At 49.0% G+C, this 23,018-nt stretch overlaps 2 protein-coding genes across 2 annotated transcripts in view; both read right to left on the bottom strand.

Annotated features, from left to right (window-relative positions):
* The window catches only part of fgd4a (FYVE, RhoGEF and PH domain containing 4a), a 34,397-nt gene extending 25,797 nt beyond the window's left edge, over positions 1–8,600 (bottom strand). Inside the window, exon 1 of the mRNA XM_067233965.1 lies at positions 8,538–8,600. Within this exon, the coding sequence (XP_067090066.1) occupies positions 8,538–8,559 (22 nt within the window). The 5' untranslated portion in view covers positions 8,560–8,600. The remainder of the gene's footprint in view (positions 1–8,537) is intronic.
* Positions 8,601–13,247: 4,647 nt separating this feature from the next.
* Positions 13,248–23,018, bottom strand: part of bicd1a (bicaudal D homolog 1a) — a 35,478-nt gene continuing 25,707 nt past the window's right edge. The window contains exons 5-8 of the mRNA XM_067234541.1: positions 17,191–18,360; positions 16,949–17,100; positions 16,110–16,320; positions 13,248–13,316 (exon numbers count right to left, since the gene is read on the bottom strand). Coding sequence (XP_067090642.1) covers positions 13,248–13,316; positions 16,110–16,320; positions 16,949–17,100; positions 17,191–18,360 — 1,602 coding nt within the window. The remainder of the gene's footprint in view (positions 13,317–16,109; positions 16,321–16,948; positions 17,101–17,190; positions 18,361–23,018) is intronic.

Raw genomic sequence — 23,018 nt, 5'->3', positions numbered from 1 at the left:
GAGAGAGAGAGAGAGAGGAGAGAGAGAGAGAGAGGGGGGGGGAAGTGTGAGAGAGAGAGAGAGAGAGAGACTGAGAGAGAAAGAAAGAGAGAGAGACTGAGAGAGACAGAAAGAGAGAGAGGGGGGGGGGGATAGAGAGGGAGAGAGGGGGGGGAGAGATAGGGAGAGAGAGGGGGTAGAGAGAGGGAGAGAGAGGGAGAGAGAGGGGGGGGTAGAGAGAGGAGAGAGAGAGAGGGAGAGAGAGATAGGGAGAGAGAGGGGGTAGAGAGAGGGAGAGAGAGGGGAGAGAGAGAGGGGGGGGTAGAGAGAGGAGAGAGAGAGGGAGAGAGAGATAGGGAGAGAGAGGGGGTAGAGAGAGGGAGAGAGAGGGAGAGAGAGAGGGGGGGTAGAGAGAGGAGAGAGAGAGGGAGAGAGAGAGGGGGGGTAGAGAGAGGAGAGAGAGAGGGAGAGAGAGACTGGTAGAATGAGTGAAAGAATAATACAAAATTGGACGCTAAATGTAGTTACACAGATACACACACACGCACGCACACACACACACACGCACACACACACAAAACTGTACATACTGGAGAGCTACATTCCATTAGCCTCAGCAGGGTGAAAACAGAGAGGAAGGAAATCCAGGGGGAAGTATGAATAAATGATCCCAGCAGAACAGAGTGCTGACAGGCACCTCCACCATCGCCATTCAGTCTGGTCATCCCCACAACCAGCCTAACGGAAACATCTCCTCTGAGATGCTAGCTTTTAAAGGCTCCTATATTACTATTCTTCCTACAGGTTGCCCCCTAGTGGTGGGTGGACTTTTTTCATTTGTGACCAGAGTGATGTAATGCACTGTGTTAACCATGCAGAGCTACGCTGACACAAGCTTGTGGCTCCCTGCTCTTCACATATGTGCCATATGATCGGCATCATCTCTGGGCCATGGCTGGACACAGGTTTTCCGACGACTACAGCACACACACACACACTGACCAGATGACTGTCCCTAGCTGTGACCGCTTATGCCTCCGGACCCCAGCTGCCAGTAGATGGTCTGATCCAGCCAGCAGAGCGTACTGTTCCTGCATCCAGAGTCCCTCTACAGTGAGGCAGTAGTCTGAGCTATATTTCCTGTCCACCCCCCCCCACCCCCCCACCCCCCCCACAGACACCAGAAACACACACACACTGTAACAATGAGACGTGCAGCACCCAGCCCTTCCTTCCTGGTCAGGAGAGAGGAGAAGCCTGCCTCACAAGTCCTCCCATTCAACAAGAGTGGGAGAGTACCCTACGCTCCACAACATCTCACAGACATACAATGACTCTCCCTCTATCACTCACTCAAACACTCACTCACTCACACACTCACCCACACACACACACGGGTAATGGGCCATCTGGGATGTTGCCAAGAGGACAAGGAGGCTGGATGAGGGGCCAGGGAGAGGGGCTGATTCCCAGGGTTCAAAACAACAACACTGTCTTTCAGTTTCCCAGGCTGACAGCTACGCATAGTCTGCTGCCTCTCTCTCTCTCTCTCTCTCTCTCCTCTCTCTCTCTCTCTCTCTCACTCTCTCTCTCTCACTCTCTCTCACTCTCTCTCTCTCACTCACTCTCACACTCTCTCTCACACTCTCTCTCTCACACACTCTCTTTCCCACAAACTCTTCACACACTCTCTTTCCCACAAACTCTCTCACACACTCTGTGTCACACACACTCTCTCACACACTCTCTCTCACACACGCACACGGCTAAACTAAAGTACAGCCATGACAGTTTGTCCGACTCTTTCTACACACAGCATGTGGTGTACATCCACTACATTTAGTTATTTACATGTGTTACTTCTCTGCTCAGAGAGCAGCAGTAGTTACTGAACAGAACAGTCCACTGAGGAGGCCAGGGTAACTGGTCTCCTCAGTCTCATTCCGCCAGCTCTCAGGGTAATTCAGTCATGTTTGCAGGGTCTGTCACTTCTAAAACCATATGGTCAGAGTGCAGCATAACAGCAGATGAGTGGAAAATCAACCGGCCATCTGATGTCTGGGAAAGCTGCCAGAAATACCAGAGAAGGACCCTTGTTTGCTGCTAGAGGAACGAGATTAACTGAAATGTCACTTAATCTCAGAAAACAGAGGAGGGAGGAGGGGTGGATGGAGAGAGGGATGAGAGACAGAGATTAAAAGAGACAGAGGTAGAAGGGAGGACAGGAAGTCGAAGGGAGATCCCCTTTAATCTTTAAACCTCAAGAACAGATCGCAAACATCTTTCTTTACCTGTCCATCTCCAAAACCAATACTTCCGTCGGCGGTGCATTTTCAAAAAAAAAAAAAATCCAAATCCAAAATCAACAACTTATCTTTTAGTCAAAACAAACATTTCAGTCCAGCCGGCTGAGTGTCCAGCCACCCAGCGCTGGTCTCTCCCTTCCCTGGTCTCTCCCTTCCCTGGTCTCTCCTCCACACCCTCACCTACCCGAGGAGCAGGGCTGCGGCCGGTACTTCCAGTAACGGCTAGCCAGGCGGTCCATGTGGGCCTCCGGGCCGCTGTGCAGCAGGTAGTCCGGTGGCGGTGAGGGAGAAGTTGTGTCAGTAAGATCCAGTAGAGGTAGAGACAGAGAACGAGGGAGGGAGAGAAAGACTGAGTCTGAAATGGGCGAAAGTGCACATCTACTGAGGCAACACACTTCCTGCACATGAATGGTGGCCGAAAATACACCTCTCTCTCTCTCTCTCTCCCTCTCTCTCTCTTTCCTACCTCTCTTCCTCTTTTCTTTCCAGAGGCAGTTAAACAATGATGCTGGGGTTGGGCTAAGGGGGGGACCAGAACCCTGCACAGCCTGTCACAGCTGGGTTTGATACCCATGACTCAGCCCAGGACTGTGTTTCTGACTCAGCCCAGGACCGGGGTTCTGACTCAGCCCAGGACTGTGTTTCTGACTCAGCCCAGGACCGGGGTTCTGACTCAGCCCAGGACTGTGTTTCTGACTCAGCCCAGGACTGGGGTTCTGACTCAGCCCAGGACCGGGGTCCTGACTCAGCCCGGACTGGGGTTCTGACTCAGCCCAGGACTGTGTTTCTGACTCAGCCCAGGACCGGGGTTCTGACTCAGCCCAGGACTGTGTTTCTGACTCAGCCCAGGACCGGGGTTCAGCCCAGGACTGTACTGTGATTCTGGTTCTGACTCAATGAGATAAGGTGCCATTGTATCAGGGGATTGGAAGTCCTCTGGGAAATAACAAACACATTATAGTGTAGATCTTAACTTGAATAACACCATGCTTGAGCAACCATGTGGCTCAATAACAAACGCACCCCCACGGCGGGCCGGATGTGTGTCATTAGACTTCTCTCTCCATACCCAACACATTTCTATACAAACAGACTGTAATCAGTTACCTCTCTCCTTCCTCTCTCTCCTCTCTCCTTCCTCTCTCTCTCCTCTCTCCTTCCTCTCTCTCTCATCTCTCTTTCCACTCTCTCTCCTCTCTCCTTCCTCTCTCTCTCCTCTCTCCTTCCTCTCTCTCTCATCTCTCCTTCCACTCTCTCTCCTCTCTCCCTCCACCTCCTCATTGTTTTCTTTCTGTGGGCGTATGTGAAGCCCTCTGTGACATACTTGCGTGTAAAAAGGGCTTTACAAATAAATGTTGATTTGATTTGATGTGCCTGGTCTGACCTGTGTTCTGTCCCAGGAAGAACAGATGGGGTATGAGAGGGGAGGTGACCGGGTGCTGGGCAGGCGCTACAGGACTGAGGATTCTCATTGGACGTGTGTGAGTCTGTGGGCGTCCGGTGACCCTAGTGGATCTGTTAGGAAACTGGAGACTGATTCACATTGTTATAGTTCGGTTCAGACCACCAGCCCAGAGAGAGGGTGTGCGTATGAGAGAGATAGAGGGTGTACGTATGAGAGAGATAAAGAGAGAGAGAGAGGGTGTGCATATGAGAGAGAGAGGGTGTGCGTATGAGAGAGAGAGAGAGAGAGAGAGAGAGAAAGAGAGAGAGAGAGAGAGAGAGAGACAGAGGGTGTGCGTATGAGAGAGATAGAGGGGTGTGCGTATGGGAGAGAGAGAGGGTGTGCGTATGGGAGAGAGAGAGGGTGTGCGTATGGGAGAGAGAGAGAGGGTGTGCACATGGGAGACAGAGGTGTGCGTATGAGAGAGAGAGAGAGAGAGAGAGAGAGAGAGAGAGAGAGAGAGAGAGAGAGAGAGAGAGAGAGAGAGAGAGAGAGAGAGAGAGGTGTACTGTGTGTCCTGCCCTGTGAGGAATGTGGAAGGATATTTTACCAGTTTCCAGTGACCCACCCACACCCACTGTGATTACATAATCACAAGGTAAATATGGAGCTGGAGAGATTTGAGAGGAAGGGCCAGAACGAAAGAAGGAGGAGGGTGCAGCAGGAGAAAGAAAGAAAAAAGAACAAAGAAAATGTGTGAGAGACAGAGAGAGACACAGAGAGAGAGAGAGAAAGAGAGAGAGCAATGGAGAAGGTGGGTGTGTCTTGGCAGAGTAATACAAGCTCAGGGAGAGGGACTGTGTGTGTGTTCATATGTGCAAGGGTGTAAATCCAGATAACTCTGTATCACGAGTTCAAAGGTCAGACACGTGGAACGCATTAATCTTCCTCTCCTGCCATTGCCCTACTCTGCAAGCTGCAGTAGAAATTAGATGCTGGTTAGTGTGTGCATGTGTGTGTGCGTGTGTGTCTCTCTGGTGTCGCCACTCCCTGCATGTGTGTCATACCTGTAAGACACTTCCTGCATGCGTGTGTCATACCTGTAAGACGAATTAAAGGTTTCTTCTTCTGTCTTCTTGGAATAATGGGTTTACACTCTGTAATACTTAACTGTGTATAATAATATTACTTAACTGTGTAACTTAAGTTTGAAAGTGCTTCACATTATTTAGATACAGATGCACATCTCTCAGATTTCATCTCATTTTGTCCACAGACAAAACAATAGCCTGCTTTGAGGGACCTTGCTGTCCTGACAGATCCTGGTTCCTTCTTCTAAAACACAACCGCTCTGCCCTGGCTTCCCACACTGAATCGCGGTCTTACTGAATTAGCTGAAGCAACCCCAGCAAGGACATGTCACAATGCTTTGTGGGTAATGCAGTTTACAAGGTGGTGTAATAACCCGTGTTTATTAGCATGCGGATGGCAGGTCTTACATTGCACCACTCGTAACAAACTTGGATGCGTTGCTCAACAATGTGGAGCTGGTTAAAACCCAGCAGAGCATGGGTACCATAGCAACAATGGGAGTCAGGTGGCTGAGCGGTGAGAGAATCAGGCTAGTAATCCGAAGGTTGCCAGTTCGATTCCCGGTCATGCCAACTGACGTTGTGTCCTTGGGCAAGACACTTCACCCTACTTGCCTCAGGGGGAATGTCCCTGTACTTACTGTAAGTCGCTCTGGATAAGAGTGTCTGCTAAATGACTAAATGTCTAAACAATGAGAGGGGAAGAGCCTTCAGAAAGCTGCTCAGTCATCCAGCAGATCCAGGAAATGCTTTTTCCTTATGGATCTTAGTGAATATGACTGTGTGGACTGAGGGAGACTGATCCTGGATCAGGACAGTGAGAAGCATTGTGAACACACAGCAGAGCAGGCCTGACCACAGAGGTTGTGATTCATCCAGCTACCCACAATGCCTTGCTGCTAGCGGGGGCCAGAGGTACAACAATAAGGGCCATTGTTGCAGTTGGATGAGGCCTCATGCCTAGTCTAACTTACAGTACGGCTAACGGCACAGCCAAGCCACTTCCCCCTGGGTGGTGGTGATTATTAACACGAGAAGAGATTTGAGTATAAAAAAATCTCAAACAGGATTAGTAAAAGATTATCTCAACAAACTGTATTACTGACAAGGGTATAAATAGACCAATATCATAAAAAAGATGACATGACTGAGCTAATGGTCTGCTATGGGCCAGTGTACCACTTACATGACATCGTTGAAAGCGAAAGAGAATCTGAATTTAATGACATTTCAGAGCTATAAAATTCAGCAAGAAGATAATTATGAAATGTACCTTTACTCAGATAAAAAGCATTTTGGTATTGTCCCAGTTTTTCGTCAATTAACGAGAACACACACACAAACACACACACACACACACAGGATCGGAAGGGAGACTAAGGGTTTTCTTCAGAACCTGTGCTGCTTTACTAAGTCCTTCCTCAGAAATTCACCTCAACCAGAGAATAGCCCAGGATCTCTGTAGTGGCCTGCGCATGGAGGAGCCACAGCGCACACACTGACAACAGACAAGAACAATCCAGAACCATGTCTAGCGGAAGGAATGAGGATTTGTCTCCAGCCGGAAAATCACATGGCTTTGTACTCTACTCCATTTGAAGCCATCCCATCATTCAGTCTGTATAGCCCTATCTTGTATCAGTCCTATCCTGTACCTACCTATGTAACTATCGTGGCTCAGCTCAAGTTCAGCTACTATTTCAGCAGAGGTCTATGTGGGAGGTTTGTTTGGTGGTTGCGTTCGAAGTATGTTACAGAGATATGCTGGCATGAAAGGACAAGCCTCTCCGGGGGAATTTTGTTTCATTCGTAAGACCAGAGAGGATCTGGCTGGTGTCATAAGGTGCCCTGCGATAGCCTGGAGTTTCCCAATCAAGTGTGTTTCCTGTTTACATCCGTGTGCTTGCAATAATAGTTAGTTAATAGGTAATAAGGCCCTTATAAGATGGGTTTGTGGGTTATTGTTCTAGTAAGATTAAATTAACTTAATAGCTTATATGACGCTTGTTATTGTTAATGTCTTGATAAGACTTACTAACTATGGCCTTATAACATTTACATTTACATTTTACATTTAGTCATTTAGCAGACGCTCTTATCCAGAGCAACTTACAGTAAGTACAGGGACATTCCCCCCGAGGCAAGTAGGGTGAAATGCCTTGCCCAAGGACACAACGTCATTTGGTTGGCATAGCTGGGAATCGAACTAGCAACCTTCTGATTACTAGCCCGATTCCCTCACCACCTCAGCCATCTGACTCCCCCTATAACCTATTAACTAACGCTTGGTGCAAGCACCTGGATCTAAAGTGAGACTCGTTGATCTCAACGAGTCTCGAGATCTCACCGCTTCTTTACCTGTCCTGAGACAGGTAAAGAAGCACACACCTGTAGATGCATTGACAGAGCTAGTAATGCATTCATTTAACAGACACTTTAATAAATTAGAAGATACAATCCATGAACAGATAACGAGGTTTGGCTAATCTGACTGTGACTAACGTGAGCAGGAAGTCCTTGATGGCTCCCCCAGTGCCAGCATCAGAGGTGAGGTCAGACAGTCAGTCCACTGTAGTGACGCTGTCCCATCCTGGCTGTGGCATCGCCCAGAAGCGACGTTCATGAGAAACACTTGGGCTTAGTCTTTTTAGTTGTTTTATGCTTTAATTGACAGATTTTAAGTGAAGTGTGACAGGAAAGGCAGAGAGAGAGAGAGAGAGAGAGAGAGAGAGAGAGAGAGAGAGAGAGAGAGAGAGAGAGAGAGAGAGACAGACAGAGAGAGAGAGAGAGAGACAGAGAGAGAGGAGAGAGAGAGAGAGAGAGAGAGAGAGAGAGAGAGAGAGAGAGAGGGAAGACATGCAGCAAAGGGCCAAGGCTGGATTTGAACCCAGGCCTCTGCGGCAAGGCCTCGGTCTATACGCACACTTGTCCGGTGAGATACCGGGGTTCACCCTTGGATCTCAGAATTCTGCTGTATTCCTTGTTTAAACAAGCAGCTGGATATCTATAAAAGGACTGCACCCCACACACTTTCGGTACCTTATAATGCAAGCCAACACTTTCCCATACACAGGGCCTCTATTCAACATCCACAGTAGGTACAAACTGTCAACAAACGAACAACTCTGTAACAGCTTAGAGAGAGAGAGGAGGAGGGGGGGAATAATGACATCATGAATAAATCAAAACAAAATGTTTTGATGTGTTTGCCATACATATTTGTAATATCCACAAGACATGTAATCCTACACCCCTTGTCATACATGACCAGTAAACAATGCCAGAGCTATTCCACATACAAAACATTCCTGGAGAAAAATACTGCCTGGAGACCTGAAGGTGATTAGAACAGGTTAGAGCTTGTCTGGTTGCTGCAACATTACAGCTTCTCCCAGCAGCCAGTCAATCAGACACTGGGATACTGAGTAAACACTTGTCGGTGTGCTGGTATGGCGTTCCCAGCTTGTTGCAGAAGATAAAGACACTCTGACAGCACCTCCACGCCTACCCACGGACATGGAAAGTCAGGCGTTGAAAGTAATACAATGCGATAAAATAGCATAGGAGTTGTTTAGATAAACCGACGTGCTGTTATATAATCTCCCTTTAATCTCATATTGTCAGTGTAAAGGCAGTAAAATCCCCTCTTTAATAAAGGTTCACATTTGAATCTCCCTTGAGGACAAATCAGGTAGCCTACGTACTTTGTGAAATTAATTACGCTGTCCCAGGCGAGATCCCTAACCGCTCAATGAGCAAACCGCTCCAGACACCTACCTGAACATTCCTCATCTTCCATGTCGGAGTCGTCAAACCGTTTGGGGTTTCCTCCGAAAAGCCACTCGTCTGAAGCCGTCCATTCCCTTGTCCGCGTGCGGTGAAAGTTCCAACATCGAAAAATATCCGGAGAGCAAGAAGCTCAAAAGCGGTTTACTGTGAAAACACTGATGAAGACCTTAAAATTACAGTGCAGCATGTTACAGTCGGTTCGTAACATAAAGCGTGGCTCACTACTACGCCCGGCTCTTAACATAAATCGTGGTTTAGTCTACTGTTCAAAAGTATTTCCAAAAAATGATCAAACCATGTATGCGTCTGATCAATAGACCAGTCAGTTCCCTGATGTGCGCTCAAACTTCAAGCTAAACTGTGGTGCGCGGTGTGCGCTTTCTAGGTCGTCATCATCGGCTTATCTCAGTGTGCCAGAATCACCTTGTGCAGGCCAGTACTAACTCCGCCCCGTTCTCACTGTTTTGACTCGCATTGTTACCTCTTCACAGACTGGTGAAAAGCACTACCAAATCTCCCGTTAGGGCCACTGCCTAATAGGAATGATCGTATCAGCGCAAACTAGTGGCAATGAAGTAGCAGGTTGTGCATGGTAACTGTACCCTCTTTGAGTATACTGTTAGTCATGCAACACACTTTGGAGCCATAGTGAACAAGGAAATAGTTCACAGGAAAATTGCAAGTTCTGTAAATTAATAGTTGATGCTCCACTGTTTTGTGAGCGGATTTTCTGATGATGGAATGACACGTCATGTAGAAATAAAGAATGAGCACTCACACGACCACAGATGCACTATACAAGTCCAAGGACAATCGTTTTAATTTTCTATTGAAACAAGTTGAACACTGTTTTAAATAGAGTAAGAATCATTAACTATAGAACCCAATGAACTATTGCTGTAATCTTTTTCTTATTTTTGTTTCTTTAATTTCTGTCTCTGCATGGTTTACTGATATTGTGCAAAATAACCCAGAGAGAAACCACAACTCATTGCCCACTTTTGATTGTTGGTTAAAAACTGCAATGGAATTATGATTCTTAAAATAACTTATTATCCTGCTGTTCCAACGTGTGGTTTACAGGAGAAACAATCCCAGAAACATACAGTCGACGAAGACAGAAATCCAACAACTTAAAACAGGCATTAATCAACATACCAAACACCAATGCCTATAACTAGACAAGTCCCACCTACAACAAACACCCACCAACACTGGGAAAAGAATGCCCAACAGTGTGTTTTTTAAACGAATTTCATTGCCTAACATCTAACAGGAAAACACAGAGGTAACCAGAGCAGGTTATTTTGTGTATTCAAACAACCTTTTTTTCTTCAATAAACGTGTCTCGTCCAGGCATGACCAATAGAACCCAGCAGTGAGTGGATTCCTCCGGTGTTGGGTCAGAGAGGAAGATGAGCATCATGTAACTCAAACAAAACGCAGGCAGGATCAAACTGAACACTCTCTCCTCACGTTGGATCAATTCAGGTGAGGCTGTTTGAACAGATAACTTATTGTAAAAGTATTGACAGAACACACAAAGAAGAATCCGGGGAAGCCTCTCCAGATCACTTCCTGTGGCCAGTCAGCTGGTTGCCATGGTATCAGAACCAGTCGAGAAGCCACTGAGCTAACTCAACCCAGAATATCCTACCACAGAGTCCACACCGACCGGTACGGTTGCTTTGAATCATAGTACTGCATCAGGTGTATTGTGCTTGAAAATAAGGATACTTAGAAGATGGAGGTCACCACTGCAATTACTGTGGAACTCGATGATGTAAAACAGTATTGTAAGATGACACAATATTATAAGATCTGAGCTAGCTTTGTTAGACGGCTTGCCCTATCTGAGGGAGGGGGTGTCCGACGGCTTGCCCTATCTGGGGGAGGGGGTGTCCGAAGGCTTGCCCTATCTGAGGGAGGGGGTGTCCTCTGTTGAATATGCTGAGGACGGTAGAGGGGGGGGTCAAGAATCTACATGGGATAATATTATATATTATTCCAGGTAATATATGTATATGATACAGCTATGCTCTGCTCTGGCCTTATTAGCTCACTCCAAGGTCAAGTCAACCGGTTTGCCGCGAAAGGCCTCTGGGCCAGTTACGGTTCTAGTCCGAGACGATGTTCTTCTTCTTTGTTTTCAATTCCACCTCAATCTGTGTTTGCTGCCTCGTGTCAGTCCTCCGAACCCCAGATCATCTCATTATGTCTTCACCGATTTGTTTCCCATCTAAGTGTTAGAACTCTCTCTCTCTGTCTCGTTCATCTCATTCTACTTTTTCCTGACTTTCCCTTATTTTTGCTCCTGGCGGCTGTCTCTCCAGAGAGCTGGACTACTGGACAAACACAACCACCTCAGACACTGCAGTAGAAAACAACTTAAGTAAAAAATATAGTATATATGTGTATGTCTTGCAAAACAATCTGTATAAAAAGAACAAGCAATTCAAGAGAACTGGCATTAGGTGGTAGTTTGGTCATCCACCGCACTACAAGCAATGTTCTGCTGGAAACACTGTATAGCTTAACCATTATTCTCTCCTAAACAACGCTGATGAATTTTCACATTTTTCAACAAGTCATTTAGAGGATACAGAACTGGGTACTGTAATGTACTCTAACATTTCATCTTACTAGACAGTTTCATGTCAAATGTTAGGCAAGTTTGAAACCATTTCACTTCACCAGAAGGAAAACGGGTTATACTTATCCATAAAATAAAAAGATTTTTGGTCAACAGTTTTTTCTCTCTCTCTTTTGGCAGCTATCAAGAAGAAAATGATTATAGCTAATCATCAATGAATAAGAATCTATTCTCGTAATTCAAGTTGAACACCACAGCAATGATTTACATCTTGTCAAGTTCATTTCAAAGAAAGACCAACAAACATTCAAATGATCCACTTATCAATTCGGCATAATAAATACAAAAACATAAGGCAAACCCATAAATAAATAAATAGGAAGTAAATAGATAATAAATAGATAGTAAAAATTGATACAGGACATGAATTATTCCCTCTACATTTCCAATCCTATCTACTTCCTCTGTCCACTCTCCACTCAACAGGATGTGATGTAATTCCCGTCCAGCCAATGAGCAGCAGTGTGTCTGGAACTGGCAACCCTGCCAACCAGGAATGACAGCAGTGGGCGTGAGGGGGCGGGACGTTGCTGATGAATGGTCACAGAGAACAGGCAACTGGGCCGGGGCGTTGCCAGGTTCTGAGGGGGCTAGAACCCCCTCTCCTCGGAGCGGAGTGTCTGTGTGGCTCCGTGAGGATGCAGGATGGCTGTGGGCAGGAAGGGTTAGGGGCCGGTACGTTGGGGCTTCTGAACCAGGTCGCTGGGAGGGTCACGGGGGGACTGACTGCTGCTGGAGTGGGCCTTCATGTCTTCCTGGAGGGCTGCCCCTATGTTAGAACTGAGAGATGTAGGATGGAGAGATGAGAAGATAGTGAGAGGAGAGAGAAAAAACAGGAAAGAAAGTCAAAACTATCCTTTATTTAAACCAACAACATCAAAACCGTACCAGGGGGGAGGGGCTAAAGCAGTTTCCAAGCATGATCAAAGCAAAGACACTGTTTTAACGGGAACGAGAAAACAAGGAAGGAAGATTTAACATACAGGAGGTTTAGACATTGGCTAGATCCTGACCGGAGCAAGGATTAGGAGGTGATAGACAACACCAGACCTTTCAGCAGCTACCTACATACTCAATGTGTGTTACGCTACCTGGCCAAGTCACTGAGATGATAAAATTCAGTTTAACCTTTCATAAAGAGGTTTATTTGGACTGTGAGGCTGTAACAAGTGATACATGTGCCATGCATAACCATGAATGTATTAGTGTGAGTGTGTGTCTACTCTAGACTGTTCACATACAGTAGCACAGTTGCTAACTCTGTTCACTCAATCAGTGCAGTGAAAAGTCTGTATGCTATGATATGAATACGGTAACACTACCCTTGTCTCCCGCTAAGCTAGGTTACAGTGAGCCGGTGTGACAGTCTTCTCTCCTCTCTCATCCTCGCTTCTCTGAGCACTCTCTCGAGAGAGAGAGAGAGAGAGAGAGAGGAGAGAATGAGAGCGAGGGAAGTGGAGGGAGAGAGGGAGACTGAGAGAAGGAAAGGGAGAGACTGAGGGAAGGAGAGGGATACAGAAAGAACGAGAAGGAGAGAGAAAGCTCTCTGAGCGCTCTGCGCTGTGGTCATTCAACACGTTCATGAGGTTTCGTCATTTAGTCATTTAGCAGACGCTCTTATCCAGAGCGACTTACAGTAAGTACAGGGACATTCCCCCGAAGCAAGTAGGGTGAAGTGCCTTGCCCAAGGACACAATGTCATTTGACACGGCCAGGAATCGAACCAGCGACCTTCTGAGTACTAGCCCGATTCTCTAACCGCTCAGCCACCTGACTCCCTTAGGAGTGGCGCCATGAGTGAGGGAGAAAGAGAGAAAGAGAGGAGAGGGGGAGAGGGAGAGAGACAGAAGGACAGGGAGGGAAGTGGAGGGAGAGAGGGAGACTGAGAGAAGGAGAGACTGAGAGAAGGAGAGGGAGAGAAACAAAGAACGAGAAGGAGAGGGAGAGTGAAGAAGAGAGCAAAAAAAGCAGAAAGGAGAGGGAGAAACAGAAAGGTAGAGACAGATCAGAGGTCTGTGTGTGTGTGTGTGTTTACCTGTGGACACCTAGGAGGGCTCTCTCTCTCCTAAGTTGTGGGGAGAGTGTCGATACTGAGGCGACAGGCTGCTGACAATCTGCGAGAGACTGATACATTAGACAGATATACAGAGAGGCAACACAGTCAGGATGAGAGCGAGGGACAGACACAAACAGAGAGGACAGGCTCGGCAGAGAGATAGAGATGCCTGGGACTTCATACGGCAACAAACCAAAGACCCTTTGTTGCAATTGTATACAGTCAGATCCATAATGAGCCCCGGTCGTTTGTGACATCTGGCGGTCTGTTCATTACTGCAGCCCAGTCCCATCTGACTCCAGGACAGACTGCACTGCTCACACACTGCCAGCACACACACACACACACATGTACACACATGCACACACACACACGTACACACGCGTACTTACACACATGAACACATGCACACACACATCCTATGGGGACATTAAAGTATATCTTATCTTATAACCAAACACTCACTCACACACACACACACACACACACACACACACACACACACACACACACACACACAACTCACAACCAAGAATACAGACACACACAAAAAGGACACACCAGGACACAAAAGACAAAGCGTTTACGCACACGTTCAAATCCAGTACTGTATTTGTCTGTGCTGCACAAAAGAAACACATACAAACATCATGGATATAACACACAGCAGAACACGCCTGTACATGAACCACAGACCCAGCAGCATGGATCCTCACCGTTCGTCCGCAGTCCACCATGACGCTTCTACAGAGAGCTGCTGTTTCTCCCATGTGTGTCACCAACATTGGGACTTAAGGGCCAGTTCACACTGCACCGACAATGTCTAACAAACCACAACAAGCACCAACCATTCTCTTGTCGGCTGTTGGGTTTAGAACGTTTGGAAAGATAACTGTCGTTTTCACACAGCTCCAACAAACACCAACAGGCACATCGCACCAAACCGACACGACCCAACAACTTCTGTCTGTTGGTGCGTGTTGGTGTGTGTTTGGGCAGTGTGAACGAGCCTTTACGGTAATCTAAGTGAGCATAAACAAGGATGCTGTTTTCAGATATACAACGTGGCATGCTTGTATTCTGATTGTCAGAGGAAGGGAAAGGCACAAACAGCATTTGACAGGACAGCTTCTCGTACCAGTGCCGGACATGGAGGATGAGACACCTGCAGGCAGGAGGGTGTGGGGGAGAGGAGGGGTGAGGGAGGGGTGAGAGGGGGGGGGGGGCGCGACTATCTAAGGGCCTGTGACATCCAGTTAGGGTTAGGGCTGGTTGGGGTTTCCCAGGAGAGTTGTCAGGGGCCACTGAGGTCATTCCAGGTGCCTTACACTGCAGCTACACAGCGGTTGATCGGATCTCACAACACTAGAACATGCTTGGACTATCCTAGGAAATATCCATCACAACATGCCTGTATCTTCTCAACAACCTGGCTGCAGTGTAGACAATCTGGACGCGGAGAGGAGGCACACTGGTTTCCACGCTGCTCTGGGGTGGAGCGCTCTCCCTACAGACCTGGCTAATCAAACCCAGAGAAGGATTCGCCTGTCAAATGCTTTTTGCTCCGCAGCAGGAGGTGGAACAATTGGAAATACCACAGCATGCCTTAACAATGATATCGTAACGCAAGAAAAAAAAAGAAACTGCAAGGTTTCTACGAACTGTAATGATTTCTACAGAGGTTTATACAGGGTTTATCAATACAAACTTTAAATGAGCAATTTTGCCATACATTCATACTGTTTATGGCGATTTGGAGGGAGTTGACGGTTGGCTGTACTTCTAGGACTCAGCCACCAGGTGGCGCTGTCGGTAAATGAATACCACATCACAACAGTCCTCCCAGGCTGAGTAAGGGTGGACACAGCCAGGCTAGTAAGTGAGCTACAAGCTCATTTTCGTGACACCAAGTGAATGATTAACACATGCAATGAAGAAAAACAGGGGAAATCGATGGCCTGACTGTGTTGATCGTGGGTGTGAAATGATGGTTACCAGAGGAGGCGAGATGAGAACGATGATGTGAGACACTTAGCAGAGCACTCAGCTTCCACTTTCAGGCTTTTCTGAGCCAAATAGCTACACAGGGAAACCCTATACAACCACACTGCATGGTGTCAAATAACAGAAAAAGGAGAGAAAGATCGCTTTCAAATTATTTCCATCAAACTGTTTCTAAAATGCAATTTATCCGTTGTGTATCTATCTGTAAAACTTTGGATCGCCTGGGTTTTGTATCCACATTCACTTGTTATAATGGAACTATACAGAGCGAGAACACATCATCTGAAGTATCCTACCAAACTGAGTCACAAACTATCTTTTTTTCTCATCGGGCCCCTCATCATATCATGTCCCTGAGAAGATAGTCACAGGATGTGAGAGAGTGGAAACCAGTCTGTCTTCCTCTCAGTGTCTCTACCAATCCTCTCAGCCCGGCTGGGGGATTCTGGGAACTGTAGGCACAAGGGCAAGGGGTGGCCGGGAGAGTGTGTTGGGTGTTCACCTACTCCGCCGGTAGGGGGTTGCAGGGGCGGAGCTAGGCGACCGCTGGGTGGAGTCTCGAGTGTGGACGAGCCGTCTGAACTCCAGGCTGAGAGCATGGGGGTCTATGAGGAAGGTCTGGGTGCCCAGGGACCAATCGGGGTGCCCCAGGGGGGGCAGGGTGGAGGTCTGGGGTGGTGGGTCTGGGGACGACCAGGGAGATGGGGACAGGGAAGGGGGGAGCTCCAGGGAAGGAGAGCTGCTCAGGGTGGTGTGGTGGAAGGAATGGGGGGTGATGGTGATACCGGAGGGTCTGTGGACCATGGTGGGGCTGGGGGGGGGCGGTGACTGCCGCCCGGCGACTTACTTTGGGCGGGCTGGTCCTGATCCTGGGCACCTTGGCTCCGCGGCCGCGGTAGGTCAGCTCGTGGTCGAACTCCAGGTCCTCCAGGCGCTGGGTCAGGGCCAGCTTCTGCTGGATGGCCATGCGGAGGAGCGAGTTCAGGGTCTTCTTCTCGTCCTCGGCTGCGGCCAGCTGCCTCTGCATCTCATCCAGCTGGGTCACATACTCATCACACCTGGGGAGGAGGAGGGGAGGGGAGGGGAGGGGAGGAGGAGGGGAGGGGATGGGAGGAGGAGTGGAGGGGAGGGGAGGGGAGTGGAGTGGAGGGGAGGGGAGGGGAGGGGAGGGGAGGGGAGGGGAGGGGAGGGGAGGGGAGGGGAGGGGAGGAGGGGAGGGGAGGGGAGGGGAGGAGGGGAGGAGGAGAGGAGTGGAGGGGAGGGGAGGGGAGGGGAGGAGGAGAGGAGTGGAGTGGAGGGGAGCAGGAGTGGAGTGGAGTGGAGTGGAGTGGAGGGGAGGAGGAGAGGAGAGGAGAGGAGTGGAGGGGAGGGGAGGAGGAGAGGAGTGGAGGGGAGGGGAGGAGGAGATTAGTGGAGGGGAGGGGAGGAGGAGAGGAGTGGAAGGGAGATATGGGGGGGAAGAAAGAGAGCAACAGGGAGAAAGGGAGAGAGAGAGAATGCGAGGGAGAGCGATAAGTATAGAGAAAGACAGGGGAACATTTGAGTGGAGAGGTGAGAAGAACAACTTGACTCAAGAAGAGAATAGAAAGGTTTTCCATCTTTGCACACTTTCTTCCTGACACACCGCACATCTTCTCCTCAACAGCCATTGGCTAACGTGCTCTGACTTCCCAGCATGCCGCTCACCGTGTGGCGAACATGGCGCGCAGCGAGGAGAAGGTGGCGGCGTCCTCCTTCAGGGCCTTCAGCTCGTTCCTCAGCTTCATCATGGTCTCCGTCACCATCGACTTCTCGTTCTCGTATTTGCTCTTCAGGTTAGCTAGCGCCACCTCCGCCGTCTAAGAGACAGGGTTTAGGGATTAGGATTAGATTCGGGATTCTTCCCAGGACAGGATTTGTCCACATCCAGAGTCTGCATATCTCCTTACCTGCTTGTTAGCCTTGAGGACCAGCCTGAGGGTGGCGATCTGCTCCCTCTTGGTGCTGAGCAGGGACTTGAGCTTGAGGATCTCCTCCAGGCAGGCCTCCTTGTCCTTGTCCAGCATGGGGGCCAGCTCCCTGGCCGCGGCCCTCTGCCGGGACAGCTGCAGGGAGCGGTCCACCACCCGCTGGAGGTGCTTGATCTGATCCCGGATGATGGCGTTCAGGTTGTAGATGTTCATGGGCTCCTTGCGGAGGTCCCCCCCAGCCTCGGGCACCGGGGAGGGGGAGGGAGAGATGCTGATGACCGGGGAGCCCATGGGGGTCCGGGTGGGGCTGCCCTGGGTGAGTCCACCGGGGGCCGGGGACTCCCGCCCCCCTGCGGAGGCGTCCCCTCCCTGGGGGTCCCGGGAGGGGGAGTCCAGGGGGCTGCGCGGGGGTTCGAGCGAGGCGGCGGCGGCGGCCAGGCGGCGGGCCAGGCGAGGGGAGAGGAGGGCGCGCGGGTCCTCTGGGCCCTTCAGGCTGCCGTTGCGGGTCACACGGCTCTGGCGGTAGTAGTCCAGCATGACGCGGTTGGGCGTCTCGTTGTTGCAGAGGCAGACGTGGTGGTAGAGCTGGGCCAGCTCCTCGCTGAAGGTCACCAGCTCGTCCTGCGCCGTGTTCAGCATGGCCTGGGTCTCCCCGGCCATGCCCGTCGCCGCCCGAAGCTCCGCCTCCAGGGACGTCAGCTTCTCGCGGCCTTCGCGGGAGCTTCGTTCCAGGCGAATCACCTGCTCATTCAGCGCCTGGACGCGCCCCTCGCGTCCGCTTAGCTCGTCCCCCTGGCCCTCCACGCACTGGTTGTACTTCTCCTTCAGGGCCTTTAGCTCCGCCTTCAAATCGATCACCTCGGTAACCGCCACCTTGTACTTACACTCCAGGATCTCGAACCCGTGGATGTCCATGTCCACCACCTCGTTGTCGGCGTGGCGACCGGGGGGGGAGGGGCTGCCGTCGGGCTTCTCGCTTTCCTGCTCGTCGGCGTTCTTGTCGTCGCCGTGGCAACGCCTCAGTCCGTTGACGTGCTGGGTGAGGCGGTGCATGCGCTCGTGCTGTTCGGACAGGGCGCCCTGCGTGTGCTGCAGCTGGGTCTGGGACTCCTGGAGGCTCAGCAGCAGCACAGCCTTCTCTCGCTCCACCTGCAGGACGGGAGGGCACACTGCAGGTCAGGTCACAGAGGGGAAGGGATCTGCACCCCACTCAGGGGAGGAATCCCAACACTAAAGTTGTATTACAGTTTTTCTCAATTGTTTACACACAAATACTGGTACTTGAGACACAATGACCACAACATGTAACTCATGCACCAACCCCATGAACCAATTCTGCTAAACTACAAGCACAATTCCTGCTTTACACTCAAATTGCAGTTCTAAAACACACTTTTTTCAAAACACTACACACAATTATCTGCATTTGGCACAATTTTCATGAAGAAAATCTTTTGTTTTCACAAGGAACACACTGCCATTCAAATACGCACACTGACTCATCGCATGGACAAACACCTGTCACACAGTTTTACAATTAGCAATCAGAGCTTTAGCATAAAATGGCAACAGGTGACCTCTTCTGTTTTTGAGCAATGGATGCCAACATTGGAAACAGAGGCAGAGGAGTGAGAGTAAGAGGAGGAGGACGGGGAGGACGAGGATGAGGAAGGCCAAAGACCATAATCTCTGATGAGATCCGAGCCGCTTTGGTTGACCATGTAGTCAACCATGGTCTAACAATGAGGGAGGCTGGGCAAAGAGTACAGCCAAATTTGAGCAGTTTACACTGTAGCATCCATCATCCGGACTTTCCAAAATGAGAATAGGTAAGAAATCTACTCTTACTACAAAATTGCAGTAGGCCTACTGCATATCAATACAGTACTCAATGAATACAGTAGTACAGTATTGCCTGTGGACTGTTCTGTAGGACTGTAAAAATAAAGTATGTTTCAAGTATTTGGAAAATGTATTCCTACTTTGTATTCCTACACAGTATTTACAGTATTTTACTATTTGTTTGGCAGAACTGAAAGATTACCAACACAAGGTGGTCGGGAACGTCTTCTGTCTCCTGAACAGGAAACTGAAATTATGAACATGGTCCTAGAAAATAACGCCATAACATTACGGCAAATACAAAGAAAAATTATAATAATGTAACTGTATACACTATACAGTAAATTATTCTGTTGTTTTGTATGTAGACCACTGTATGTGCAACTTTGTGTTGGTTGGGATTTACACTGTGTACATTGTTTTTCTGGGAAAAATACGTAAAATATGTTTGTTACCGTGTATTTCTGTGTTCTGAGTATAAAAACAATATTCTCATATATTTTACAACACACTTATGTATGTACTGTCTGTAGTAAATGTAACACTGAACAAACCATTTGAACACTGCACATCAGTGTTCAAATGGTTCTTATAAATGTCTATTCATATGATGGTTTGTGTTTGTCATTTGAAAACAAAATACCATTTTGAGATTAAATAACATTGTTTTGAATGTTAAGTTTAATTTTGCAGGAGAAGTGAGGGGTTTTGCCCATTGTGTGTGTGTTTTTTTTATTTGTGTGTAGAGTTCTGAGAGTATGAGGTATGCATTCAGAAAATGTGTGTAACCAATCGAGAAAAACTGTAACGGTCAGACTACACACCTACGTGAACATGCTCAGACCACACACGAATACCATTTCTCAATGTATTCATTTAGCTGACGGTTTTATCCGAAGAGATGTACTTGGGATCTCTCGATCTGCAGGCAAAAGCTCTAACCACTAAACAATTCCCTTCCCCCCATGTATACTTCATGATCAGAAACAGAAAAGCAATACAAGTTTTGTTATGAAGCTTACTGCTGTATCGCAAGTTATTTACAATTAATTTCCTTTCAGCTTGATCACAAGGGTGTTGAATGAAATAGATGTGGAGTTTAATGTATCATGGCGTTGTTGTCACAGATTAAGCACAACGCCGCAAGTGTTCTCGTAATTGAACTGAAGTGCTGTTTAATAGCTTTCTGATCGGCCACCGTGGCAGTCAGAGAGCTCAGCCCCTCCAGGACGAACTGGCGCTGAGGCTGTGAAACTCCATCGATCCCCTTCTGGGGGACGCCCAGGCATACGAAACAAACACATTCATAAACTTGAGACTGAGTCGGCATATTAGTCAGAGTTCAGCAGAACCTGCACTGCGAAAACCTCGGGTCCTCCTGTTGGTGGTATGTAATGAAATCTGCATATTTAGTCTCTGAGTTGGTGGAAGCACAGTATGTACTGTGTGTGTGTGTGTGGTTGTGTGTATGTGAGAATATGTGTGTGTGGCTGTGTGTGTGCGTGTGTGTGTGGGGAGGACCTCAAATTTCACCAATTAGCACTGCACCACAGAACAGGGGAGCTGAGTGATGTGTCAGTGTGTTTTCTCACCCTGTGTTCACACCTGGAAACAAGACTCCACAGAGAGAGAGAGACAGGGGGGGAGAGACAGGGGGGAGAGAGAGAGAGACAGGGGGGGAGAGAGAGACAGGGGGGGGGGAGAGAGAGAGAGACAGGGGGGGAGAGAGACAAGGGGGGGAGAGAGAGAGACGGGGGGAGAGAGAGAGAAAGGTGAGGGAGAGAAGGATAAGGAAAGACGGAGAAAGCAAGAGAAAGAGAAGGAGAGGAAGAAAGAAAGAAAGAGAGGGAGGAGGAAGAAGAGAGAGAGAGAGAGAGAGAGAGAGAGAGAGAGAGAGAGAGAAAGAGAGAGGAGAGGGAGAGAAGGAGAGAAAGGAAGAAAGAGAGAGAGGGAAGGAGAGAGCCAGGAAGAGAAGGGAAGAGAGAGAGAGAGAGGGCTGGGGAGCTAGCGAGCCAGGAAAGAGAGGGATGGAGAGGAGGTTCCTCACAATGCTTGAAGCCGCCTGGTGTCCCTGATATTAGAGTACATACAGTCCTGCAGTCAGGATCAGAAACCCCACCCCTGAAAGCAATTAAAAGCTGCTAATGTTTAACTAAAAACTACATTAACCCAAGAGGGAACATCCATTTAAAATGAAATGACTAATGCATTTAGGAACCACAAATGCAATCAGCCACTTTCTATCCTCTTGCTTCAAAGCACAATAAAAATTCAATTCAAGGAGAGAGTATTGTATGTGTTCTGTTGTTACGATTATGTGTGTATATGTTATATTCGCACAACTAATTTATCACTCTGTATGTGCACATTATGCCCCTGTGTGTATTGTGTGTGTCTGTGTGTGTGAGTGTGAGTGTGTGATTGTGTGTGTGTGTGTGTGCGTCTGCCCCCAGCTGTGTTGTCTGTAACGGATGCTATGTGTGTACAGTGAGTTCATACTTGTTGTCCCTCATGTGTGTTCTCCCTGTGTGTGTGTGTGTGTTCTGTGTGTGTGTGTGTTCTGTGTGTTCTGTGTGTGTTCTGTGTGTGTTCTGTGTGTGTGTGTTCTCCATACGATCGCCACGGGTGATATCCACAGGCTACAGTCACAACACATCAACCGTCATCTGACAGAGCGCTCTCTTTATAAACTGGGTCAATTCAATTCAACTTTATTTCGCCATGTATACAGATACAAGGAATTCGATTTGGTATTCTCCATGCAGGCTATAAGTCCTGCACGAGATCTCCACGGCTGCTACACAAGCGCCGCTACGCTGATCCTACGCTGGTCCTTGATGTCCTGCTGTACTTTTTACCTCCTGTGTTTGAACGGTGCTCTGGATAGGCGTGTATCTGAGTCGTGTGATTGGCTGAGTGCTAGCCAATCACACCCTGATCTCCCCTTACCTCATCACCCCTCTCCCCCCTTCCCCCCTCCCCTCCCCTCTCCCCCCCCCTTCTCCTCTCCTCCCTGCTCTACCTGGGTATACAGTGGCGGTGAGGACAAGGAAGTCAATAGCAGCCTCTTAATGCCTCAGCCGAAGAAACCACTGATTGTGTTCCTCAGAGTAAGCGCTATCGATTCTCTCAGGGTGAACGAGGATGCTCGTCGGACTGAAGGGAGTGAATTACTTCTTTTCAACAAGGATGTCAGCTTGGCAACCTCCCGGTGATGCAGAACACTGTCAAACTAATCAGTATGAATGTTGTGTGCTGTGTTACTAACGGGAGTCCATTCTCAGCTCATGAGGCTGTGTGGTCAGGGTTGGGGGGCTCATGAGGCTGTGTGGTCAGGGTGGGGGGGCTTGTGAGGCTGTGTGGTCAGGGTTGGGGGGCATGTGAGGCTGTGTGGTCAGGGTTGGGGGGCTTGTGAGGCTGTGTGGTCAGGGTTGGGGGGCTTGTGAGGCTGTGTGGTCAGGGTTGGGGGGCATGTAAGGCTGTGTGGTCAGGGTTGGGGGGCATGTGAGGCTGTGTGGTCAGGGTTGGGGGGCTCGTGAGGCTGTGTGGTCAGGGTTGGGCTGCATGTGAGGCTGTGTGGTCAGGATTGGGGGGCATGTGAGGCTGTGTGGTCAGGGTTGGGCTGCATGTGAGGCTGTGTGGTCAGGGTTGGGCTGCATGTGAGGCTGTGTGGTCAGGGTTGGGGGGCTTGTGAGGCTGTGTGGTCAGGGTTGGGGGGCATGTGAGGCTGTGTGGTCAGGGTTGGGCTGCATGTGAGGCTGTGTGGTCAGGGTTGGGGGGCTTGTGAGGCTGTGTGGTCAGGGTTGGGGGGCATGTGAGGCTGTGTGGTCAGGGTTGGGGGGCTTGTGAGGCTGTGTGGTCAGGGTTGGGGGGCATGTGAGGCTGTGTGGTCAGGGTTGGGCTGCATGTGAGGCTGTGTGGTCAGGGTTGGGGGGCTTGTGAGGCTGTGTGGTCAGGGTTGGGGG

This window comes from Osmerus mordax, chromosome 4 (assembly GCF_038355195.1).
Source record: "Osmerus mordax isolate fOsmMor3 chromosome 4, fOsmMor3.pri, whole genome shotgun sequence".
Taxonomy (NCBI): Eukaryota; Metazoa; Chordata; class Actinopteri; order Osmeriformes; family Osmeridae; genus Osmerus; species Osmerus mordax.
This window is presented reverse-complemented; position numbering and strand designations above follow the sequence as displayed.